General features: G+C 37.2%; 1 protein-coding gene across 8 annotated transcripts in view; it reads right to left on the bottom strand.

Moving 5' to 3' along the window:
- Positions 1 to 273: 273 nt before the first annotated feature.
- Positions 274 to 11,174, bottom strand: part of LOC115417494 (discs large homolog 1-like protein) — a 135,994-nt gene continuing 125,093 nt past the window's right edge. For 7 of the 8 annotated variants that reach the window (XM_030131444.1, XM_030131449.1, XM_030131447.1 and 4 more), the window contains 8 exons: positions 9,520 to 9,535; positions 8,579 to 8,620; positions 8,019 to 8,069; positions 6,874 to 6,975; positions 5,592 to 5,764; positions 5,355 to 5,464; positions 4,310 to 4,401; positions 274 to 3,055 (listed from right to left, as the gene is read on the bottom strand). In XM_030131444.1, coding sequence (XP_029987304.1) covers positions 2,949 to 3,055; positions 4,310 to 4,401; positions 5,355 to 5,464; positions 5,592 to 5,764; positions 6,874 to 6,975; positions 8,019 to 8,069; positions 8,579 to 8,620; positions 9,520 to 9,535 — 693 coding nt within the window. In that variant the 3' untranslated portion in view covers positions 274 to 2,948. The remainder of the gene's footprint in view (positions 3,056 to 4,309; positions 4,402 to 5,354; positions 5,465 to 5,591; positions 5,765 to 6,873; positions 6,976 to 8,018; positions 8,070 to 8,578; positions 8,621 to 9,519; positions 9,536 to 11,174) is intronic. The other variant, XM_030131445.1, reaches the window with a different exon arrangement.

Genomic DNA, 11,174 nt, shown 5'->3' with positions numbered 1-11,174 from the left:
TGCTATTATTTTACTGGTTCGGCCCACTGGAGATCAAATTGAGCTGAATGTGGTCCCTGAAAGAAAATGAGTTTGACACCCCTGCTTTAGGTAATACTAGTCCTGTAGAGGGCTTTAGAAAACACTGACAAGGTTTATCTTCTTATTTGCTCTTCTCTGATTTTTTGATGTCTTTTTTTTTTGTTTCAATGGACCCTCTTGTGTGTTTGGAATAAGATTTGTTAAACTGACCCATAGGTTAAATCAACAGAGACCACAAACCCGCAGTAGAGGTGAAAGTAAAGGAAAATGTATTCATATTTACAGTTATTATAGTATATATTATTCACATTCATTCACATTCAACAATGCAAAAAAAAAGAATATTCATCTCTGGGTATGGGTAGAGGGATTCCAGTAAATTTCAATAAAGACTTTTATTTTATTTTTTGTACCAAAATAGGCAGTTAGAGCAGGGATAAATATTATAATATGTTAGATATAGATCCATCTCTGTAATAGATTCTTTGCATCGGTGCTTTACTAACAGACAGTGACATGGTCCCCTGGCTACAAACACAAAGCCAGAGTCACACAGAGAATCCAGATCTGCCCACAGACACACAGCACTGGTCACTCGATGCATATTAAAAATATATAGACATGTGACCAATAAAAGGACAAAACCAATATAACTGTACTGGGATGCTGCTCCCAAGAGGTTTTTCCTTTAATTTGTCTCTGTCTGTATTTTACACAAAGCATTAGTTAGAGAGATAAAGCTTTTCATATACACTAAAAACTATTAATTGGGTCTGTATGAGCTACTCTGCTGAGCGAACAGGTTTCTCTGTATGTCTCTGGTCTCCAGTCAGCTTGGAGGAGTCAGGGGCGGAGATGGAAAGTGGAGTCCGGTGGCTGACAAGGTCCATACACGGGCTATGTCACTAAAAGCATCTTCACGTAATGTTCGACAGATAGTATCGTCATGTTTCAGGTGTTGCGGATTCTCATGAGTCAAACATCCAGCTTGATAAAAACTAGCTGAGCAGTCATTTAGTGGAGATAAATGAGATGAACGTCTTTTTCATTCTAAGCTTCAGAAGTGTCTGTTCTGTCGCCTCGAGATGCTTTTAAGCAACAAGCCCTCATTAGTGCAACTACAGTAAGAAGGAAAGCTATAACAATGATGCTGATGATTATGATCGTGATGATAGTGTTGAAGAACATGATACACAGCTTTATGATGGAGTGTTCAACTGATGCCACACTGTGAATGTGAAGAGGAGAAAGATGAAGGCATGAGAAAGAGAGGAGGAGGAAGAAGAAGAAAGAAGGCAGAAGCCCTTATTGGATGAAGACATGAATGAATGCAGAGCCGAGTCTCTTTAAGGGGGTGTAAATGTGATCATTTGGAAAAAAGTGGTTTTTGATTGTTTTTTGATAGATTGATCAACCAAAAACAGCGTCTTTGATAATCCATTAATTGCTTTTGTCATTTATTCTAGAATTCTGCAGTATACAATTAGAGATTTTTATGCTTTTTTAAATTATATTTCAACAGTAGATCTTGGGGTTTTGGATTGTTGACTCGATAAGCAAAGTAATTCATATATTGTACATTTAGTCTGGGGTGAAAGAAATCATGACCAGTATTTTTTGCCCATTTATGATATCTGAATTGGTTATTCCAAACATCAGTCATAATATATGTTAAATTTACCCATGAAAAGGCTCCTTATTTTGGTTCAAGTTGCTGCAGTACAGAATTATCTTTCTCAATAATTAAGAAGTGTAAAGTATTGTGAATATCTTCGTTTTAATGCAGCATGTGCAGTGGCTGCATTGAGCTTGTTCTAATATCCTATAATTCTGTTTTTCACATTCTTTCGTGGTGCAAATGTCAAACATTGTCCTTCGTCACTGCTTTGCTGGACTTTTCCATTTTATTTCTACATTTTTTCTAGATTTACCAATTTTATAACAATACGACTACAATTTCTGTAACTTTGGGCTACTTTCTGTAAATTTAACACTAACTGATAAAACAATTATTCAAGGTTTCACTCAAATCTGTATGTAAATAATATTTCTCAGTGTCATAATCACTGTCGTGTGTTGAAAACTGTCATGTGTCTTAATCTTTACATTAAAGGATTCAATTTGATGATGGTCCTTCAAAAAATCTTCAGTTTCAGAATATCTTTGTTTCTTACAATACATATTAATTATATCTCAGTTATAAAATCTCTAAATTATTGGTCATTTCTTGCTACATTTCCAAACAGTAATGGTACTAGTTTTGTTTTAGCCAATAACGCCAAAATGTGGGGCACATTGTTCAGTTTTGAGTATCTACACCGTCTACAGAGGCAAGGATGGAGGGATGGATATGAAAGAAAGGTAGAAAAAGACAGAGCGAGAGAAACTTTAAACAGGAGCAATGCCATGAGGAGACGCAGACAGGAAAGGAGATCAACATTTTGTCCCAAAAACATGCTCTTAAAGCTACAGCGTGCAAAAGTCTGCCTCTTGGTGACAATATTATCATTACAAACCCATACATGAATGCATTACCCTTTGTTAATATGAAAACAACAACGACGACAACAACAATAAGAAGAACAATAATGAACTCAAATTAGATAATGGTACATGTCACCACCTCCTTAAACATTAAGGAACTGAGCTGTAGGAAGATCCACCAATAGGCTGCTGGACAGGCATTGGCTCCTCCCACTTCAGGAAGTAGCAGTCCCAGATTGTCCCAGCCTTGTCCCACTTTATGTGCTTGTGTAAATATATATTTATACATATGTGTGTGTGTGTGTGTGTGTGTGTGTATGTACCTCCATGTGTGGAGTGATGTGTCAACAAGAAACAGAGGAAGCAGGCTGATAATAGAAAATCACAGAAGTGGGAAGTAAAAGAGTGATGTGTGTGATCATGGAGTTTGTGTGTGTGTTTATTCAGAGTCGCTCCTTGGTGGGCACCCAGATGTAAGGACCAGACTGCTCCTCAATGATCTGTTTCACCTGTGAATACACCTCCTCCAGTGTGGAGCCCTGGACGATAGCTGCACAAAGACACAGGGAACAACACATAAGTTCAAATACGTTTCAAATACTGTGCTGTAAATAGATTTAGTAGAAGACTAAATAAAACAGGTTTTACACATATAGTTGCAGAAAAAAATTATTAGACCACCTCGTGTTTTCTTCAATTTCTTGTTCATTTTAATGCCTGGTACAACTAAAGGTCCATTTGTTTGGAAAAATATAATGATAACAACAAAAATAGCTCTTTAGAGTTTAATTTAAGGGCTGATATCTATCCATTTTCCATGGTTTTCTTGATAATAACCAAAATCACTTCAGTTCTTACATCAATAGCTTCTTTTCTGTCTGTTTCAGTCACATGATACACACAGGAGTTAGTACTTGATTGCATAACAATTGTTATACCTCTGCCAAGGAGGTTATGTTGTTCTCGGCGTTTGTCTGTCTGTTTGTCTGTGTGCAAGATAACTCAAAAAGTTATGGATGGATTTGGATGAAAATTTCAAGACATGTTAACACTGGCACGAGGAACAAATGATTAAATTTTGGTGGTGATCGGGGGTGGGCACTGATCTGCCTTGGCGGAGGTCTGCGCTGTCTTTTCTAGAAAAGCACTCGTAGAGTGCAGACCTCCGCCAAGGCAGATCAGTGCCCCCCCACCCCTGATCACCACCAAAATTTCAGTATCAACATTTCCTGACATTTTCATCCAACTCCGGGGCACTGATCTGCCTTGGCGGAGGTCTGTACTCTCTGAGTGCTTCTAGTTTTTGATGACTTTTGATGGTCTAATAATTTTTTCCGCGACTGTATATTACCTCAGATGAGAAAAAGTTTAGAGACTATGGCAAGTGCACCACATTAGTCCATTTTTATATGTAATTGCAGGTAGTCTGAAGGTAAGAATTTAATCTTCTATCAGGTCATCGTCATTTTATTTGTAAATATAGATCCATTCCTGGGATTCAGGCTGAAATATATTCAAGAAAAAGTTGGGACAGGAGTCAAATTAGGACTGTTATCGTAATGGTCCAAAAACTGTATCCAGGAAAGACCTAGTGCCTCAGAACACACTTGTGCAGAGGATCACCAGTTTCTCAACATGAAAAAAAAAATCTATTTTCTTAAGAGAAACAGAATAGAATTAACACATTGAGTGAATTTCTGTGCATAACAGAAATTCACCACAAATACCTTTCACCCAGATGTCACTGCGTCAGGAAACATCATGTGCTTTTGTGATGGAAAAACCCTGGCTGACTGTAACTCACCGGTAAAGTACTCTGTAAACTCCAGCTCCAGTTTGACAGCTCTGTCGAAGGTCTTCCTCGCCTGCTCTTCAGTGAAACGTTTGTTCATTTCACTGTAGGGAGACAAAGATTAAGAATGAGAACAGAAAAACCAGACATTCAAAACATCTTTCTATCAGTCTAAATTCTTAGAGACCTCAATAGGCCCTTTTCCACCAAAATACCAGGAACTTTTATTACCAGGAACTTATTTGCCTGGGTAAAAGAATTCCTGGTAATCTGTGTGCTTCGCGTTTCCATCGCACCCCAAAGGTCTGGGTAATTTATTCAAATCAGGCTGATGACGTATAGGGAAGGAGTTTTATGAGTGTGAATGTTCGGAAAGTGACAACGTTTTCTGCCGTCATTCTGGGTTCATTTTATAAACTCATAAATAAACTAAATTTATTCCAAATACATTGATATTTGACTATTATATTATTCATGTCATATTCTAAACAGTGTTTAAAATTAATACATGCATATATCTATGCAAAATATATTTGTATATAATGTTAATATTTGTATGTTGTAAATATTGCAAAAAAAATATGTATATGATATTGATAATTGAAATAAAAAATGTTTAATTTTATATTTATTTTTGTTGTCCATCCGTGATGCTGCCATTTTTCAGAACTCTTTTTATTTAGGTATGATCAAATATTTTTTTCCTCTAACCAATTATTAGGTTGTAAAATAGAGGGTTTAAGGTATATACTGAATACATTTTGGGATGAAAATGTCAGAGGAACTTCACTTTTGAGAACTTTGTAATTCTTGCAAAAAATAGTCATTCATTTTTTGTCCATCTGCAACCCAATAGTTTTTGATATTTTTCATTTAAAAACATATGAAACTAAATTTTGCCCTTTGAGTATGTTTAAGATGGCATTTAGATCTTTCCAATTATGTGTAATATTTGTCTTAAACTTGTCTGGGGCAGAAAAATATGAATCAAAATAGTGGGCTGTCCATCCGTGACGCCCTTGACCTCATCCCATAACCTTTTATTTCTGATACTTACAGGATGTTGTCGACATTGCGTGGTCTGATGAAGATAGCGATGGGATGAAGGCCTGCCAACTGGAGACGCTTTATGGCATTCCCTGATACATCCAGTATACAATGTTTTCCCTGGAAAAGACACAAAAATGAAGGAGTAGAGAAAGAAATAATGAGTCAACGCTGTATTTTCTATTAATCTAATTCTTCTGCTGTTTGTATCATGTCTCCTTCCTCCTCATGTTCTGTTGGGTCTCACCTTGTCGGCCACTTCTTTAACAGACTGTATACTGGTTCCATACAGATGGTTGTTGTACTGTCCGGCCTCTATGAACTTGTGTTCTTGAATCTCTCGCTCCATGAGTTCTCTGGAGGACATGAAGTGATAATCTCTGCCGTCCACCTCATAGTCTCGACGTGGCCGTGTTGTGTCTGAGCAACACACAACCGAACAAAGGCTCACACATTTATTTAAAAGAAAATCTCTGGAAAAACTAGAAAATCTTATGGAAAAAGCCTCAAAAAGTTCTGGAAAGTTAAGGTGTTATCCTCAAAAATAGATAATAATTCAAAGTACTTTTTTAATACACACTTGTCTGAATATCATGTTGCCTTTTCACACAAACCACATATGATGGCAAAGAGATTTGTGATTTTTCACAGAAAAAAACAACAGTAATGGATTAATTTGGATTTCAGTTGAATGTTTTAAAAGTGTCAGCTGTAGGCTTATAACATTATATTAGACAAATCGTCGCTGTCGTGCGGAAACCTCGTAAGTCCATTTTTGGTCTTTTTTTTGGTCATAAAACAATTCTATTGGTCAGTCTTCATGTTGGCCTGACAATTTTAGAAATATTTAACCAATGAAAAGTGCTGAAAACTGCTTGTGACTACACTTCTTAACTCCATTCATTTATTTAGAATACGAGCGGCATTGTACCCATGGTGCCATTGTACGATAGCATGAGAGGTTAAAATCGCCCAGCATACCTCACAACATTTGAATACGAACAAAAAATTGTGCCTAGTAAAGAGTCAGGTAATGTTTCTATTCATTTGGTGAGTTTGGTGGCGATCGGGCTTGTGAAGGTCTGTGGTGAGCTGGGACCCGGTCCGAGGTTAGCTGAGACCCTGTTAAAATCACCCAGTATACCTCACAACATTTGAATACGGACATAAAATGGTGCCTAGTAGATAGTCAGGTAATGTTTCTATTCATTTGGCGAGGTTGGCAGCGATCGGGCCTGTGAAGGCTGAGGAAAATCCGTACAAACGCCCTCCTGTGCTGCAACATCGATCGGATGGCGGATGGACACAGAACGTGCATTATATAGTAGGATACTAGCATTTTTCCAGTTTCCTGAAAAATAACCCTTTTGGACATAAGAGGTTTCCACCTGAGAGTGATGATATGTATGAGCATCTTTTATAGCATCTATTCTGACACAGTTCGCAATGGCATCCATATTGCCTTGAGTGTGATGTTCAACTGTCTTTTACGTCACTACTGAGGTTTATTGTAAAGTTGGAACACTCACGTGGTACACAGGAGCCAAACTTGTCGGGGAACTCAGAGATGAGGTCATCGTTGACTCGATCTTTCATTGGTCCGAGTATGATGACAGGCCGTGTATAATTAACTGCAGAACGACAACTTCCATCAATATCAGTGCAACCACGTGAGTAAACACATGTGGCGGAGTTCAGAAATCCCCAAAGTTAAAATAAAAAAGGAATTAACCACATTACTGGTTCATTATTTATTTCTTCTCTGTGCTCTTTTTTGATCACAGAATGGGCTAAGACTTGTGTTAAAATTATGATTCACTCAATTAATCAAATTTTTGCTGGAACTATGGATTATTATGACCTGAAGAAATAAACTGGGTTTCTATTCACAGTGAAACCATACACATAAATGTAGTTTTATAAACATGCCATGTAACAATGCATTATTTACTGCTCTTTGATAAATGTCATTATGTAATAACATTTCACAAACACAATTTCTAATATTTGGGTATTAATAAATATTAATATTGGGTAGCATTAATAAAATTGGGGCAGCTGTGGCTCAGTTGGTCGTCCAGTGACCGAAGGGTCAGCAGTTTGATCCTGTCTCCGACTGTCCACATGTCGAAGTGTCTTTGGGCAAGATACTGAACCCTAAACTGTGTGCGTGAATGGGTGAATGTGAGGCTTTGTAAAGTGCTTTGGGCACCATAAAAGTGTGGAAAAACGCTATATAAGTACAGACCGTTTATAATATAAATGTAATACTTTTTTTAGCCTTCATAAAACATGCTTCATAATGTGATGATTATTAAAAAATATGCAGCTGTATTTTAAATAAGCTGAGGGTACACTGCCTGGACAAAAAAAAGAGTTGCCACATGGATTTAACAAACAAATAATTTGGATCCCTCAAACAGAGCTATAGAAATATTCAGTAATTACAACAGTTTCTTTTAAAGTCACTTGCCTACAGTTAATTCATTTACGATCATGTACTCTGTCTTGTTGGTGCTCTCATTACATGTTCATCTGTTTAGTTCCACTTTATATTCAGCTGAGGTAATAACAAAGAGAACTCATACAACTATTTCTAACACTCAATCATTAAAAGGTAAGAAAATAAAGGTACGAAACTTAAGTGAAATGAGATATAGATTTAAACACTGACCTTCCTGCTGCATGACAGGTTGGTAGGTGAGGAAGGTCTCTTCCTGGCCGGCTGTTTGGAAGAACAGAAATGATTTAGAGACACAGAAGAGGGATCATCATCAGCAGAACACACGCTTACCCTTTTCTAATTTTGGAACAGACTTCTTCAACAGCTCTGGAAAAGCTGAGAAAGGTTTTTACCACCGCACACTAACCACACACAAACACTCACATGCACATCAGAACACAAAAACAACACACAACATATAAATACATGTGCATGTGTGAATGAAACAAACTACAAGCACACACACAGGGAAACACACGCACACACACACACAAACCAACAGCAACAGGAAGTGGCTGAGGTTTGGAAATAAAATAAAAATATAACAAAAGGTTTAAGAGAAGAGAAGGTAGAAGGAGAGAGAGAGAGAAGGTAGAAGGAGAGAGAGAGAGAAGAGAGAGAGAGAGAGAGAAGAGAGAGAGAGAGAGAGAGAGAGAGAGAGAGAGAGAGAGAGAGAGAGAGAGAGAGAGAGAGAGAGAGAGAGAGAGAGAGAGAGGAGGGTCTAGACTTACAGGAACTACTCTCACTATCGCTGGTGCCAGAGGTTACCAGCTCTGGAAGGACAAGACAGGTCAGAGTCAGCAACACACACATACACACACATAGAAAGACAAAAAAACACATTCATACTTACATACATCACTAACACACACCCTCTAAAAATACAAACCATCACACATATAAAATCCTGTTTTATTCTTTATAGCTGCCTTTCCTGCTCCGGTGACAAACAGACTAGAGCCAATAACAGGAATATCAACACACACACACAACATAAATACAGCGAAATTAGGTTTGCGACATTTCTCAGACAAAATACTGAACAGTAAAAGAAGTAACACCGCTGCCACATTTGAAGTCAATACAAGATTTTTTTTTTTTATAAACTTGTTTGACTCAAATTATTCTGTAAGTAATATTCAGATGTTCAAGTGGGTTTGCCCCTCAGTTTTTCTGTTGAAGAAACTGCAGATCTACTGCAGATCCACTAGAGCAACTTCCATTCTCTCTTTTGCTCAGACAGCATTTTCTATAAACGGAGGTGAGTTCTGGAACTTACTACTCGATTACTTGAAATTTCCTGCACACCTCACCACTTTTAAGAAAGCATCTAAATCCTGGTTAATTCAGCAATAAACATTTACCCATATCTCATTTTTATACTCAAATGTAAATTATTGTGTGCCTTTTTGTATCATTGTGTACTTTATCTTTATTGTATCTTGCCATATTCAGTTTATTTACTCTAATAAACTGAGGTTCACATAATGTGACTCAATAACTCAACGTCCACATCTTCCAGATCCTACCCCTTCAGTTTGTGATGTAGACAACAGGATCTTTATTCAGCCCCGTTCAGAGCCACAGACACTGCAGAGTCATGTCAGCCTGGTTTTCTAGGACCTGTTACATATACTGACCAGCAGGTGTCACCGACAGAGGGAATACCAACCTTTGTCATCCTGATCCTGCAACAAAAAGAAAGAGACGGAGGAGGCATTAATCAGAAGCCGACTCATATAAACACACACTTTGGATGATCAAAGGTAACTGCAGCTTTTGTTAAACTCATGTGCTGCTTACACCTGGTTATAAAGTCACCAATACTTAAAAGTATTAAAAATATTGACAGTTTTATTATGAGTTATAGTCTCTTTCACTGCCTGAAACTGTAATGCTTCTTATTTCTCATGATTATTCTTGTGCTTGGTGTCAACCTATTGTACAGACATCTGGATATAACACATTCTGAAACTGATATTATTAATCATACTAGGAATAGGAAAGAATAATCAAGTAGTCAATGAGTGTTGATTAATTTTCGTTTGGGGTGGGGGTGAGAAGAGAGTTATGTTCTACTTCACAGATGAGCAGAAGTAATGTTTAAGTAGTTTCTGAACGCTGCATTTACACTTTAGTGTCTGTGTGGAACAGATGGCAGCAATAAAATGAAGCACAATATGACATTATTCTACTCATTTAGGCAAAAGTGTTTTTATTTAAAAATTTTTTTTGCAAGAAATATGTTAATTAAAATCTGACAAATTGTGCAAATCCTATACTTGTGGTTCATCCATTCCACGGTTGGTCAGTTTTTGTTGCAATTATTACTGTAATTACAATTATTATTTTTGTTATTCATTATTTTACTTTAGGTAGAGGGCACATGTTAAGACCTTTACACACAGTACAAAGAGTCTTTATTGTGTGATTAATTTGTGCATTATTATAATGTTTCAAACCACTGCTTATGTCATGAACACTGTCACACAAAAAGTGAATATTACACAATGAAAATGGCCAATTTTACTTTTTTGTAACAGTACATTTTTCTGAGATTTCTTAGCGCAAATTAAGGCTGCACGATATTGGAAAAACTGACGCAGCAATTTTTTTTAACCCTGCCATATATATTGCGAAATGAAAAAAATAGGAGGATATAATAGCTGTGTGGTGCAAACACATTAGTTGTTTCTCCTCTCGTTGTGGCAACAGGTGCAAGGCGCTATCGACACAGAACACATGTTTCAAAATCATCTTGCTTATAGCCAAAATAATTCTAGATAACTGACATTGCTTTTCTTTTTGGCACCAAGTCTTCATTTTCGGTGATTTTCTCTTGTTCGTTGCTCATTTTTCAATATTGTTACCAGCGACTCACTCCAAACTGATTAAGAACGATTGTGATTGGTGGATTGCTGTGTGCAGTGTGTGTCAGGTACCCTTCAAATTAGATGAGAACGCATTTGCCTCCAACATCGCAGGACCTGCGATGTGACTATTGCGCACAAGTACATCACAATGACAATGCTCAAATGATATATTGTGCTGCTCTAGCGCGAATAAAGATATTACCGAATGGCGTATCTGAAATGGACATCATGTGACAACCACAATGATGAACCTGCTGGTTTCTTGTCATAGCATTTGGTATGAAACAAACAAATGAATGAGATAATGAAGTGGAGGACAATGTGTGGAGAAAAAGTGACAAACCACCAGAGTACCAGGATAGTGAGGAGTTTCTGTAACTTGAACGTCACATAAATCAAATACAGTTTGTGTCTGGATATAAACATAGAGTTCTGGACAAGAGCCTAACAGGAA

The sequence above is a fragment of the Sphaeramia orbicularis genome, chromosome 4, assembly GCF_902148855.1.
Source record: "Sphaeramia orbicularis chromosome 4, fSphaOr1.1, whole genome shotgun sequence".
Classification (NCBI taxonomy): Eukaryota; Metazoa; Chordata; class Actinopteri; order Kurtiformes; family Apogonidae; genus Sphaeramia; species Sphaeramia orbicularis.
The sequence above is the reverse complement of the archived record's forward strand: the minus strand, read 5'-3'. Positions and strand labels throughout refer to the sequence as shown.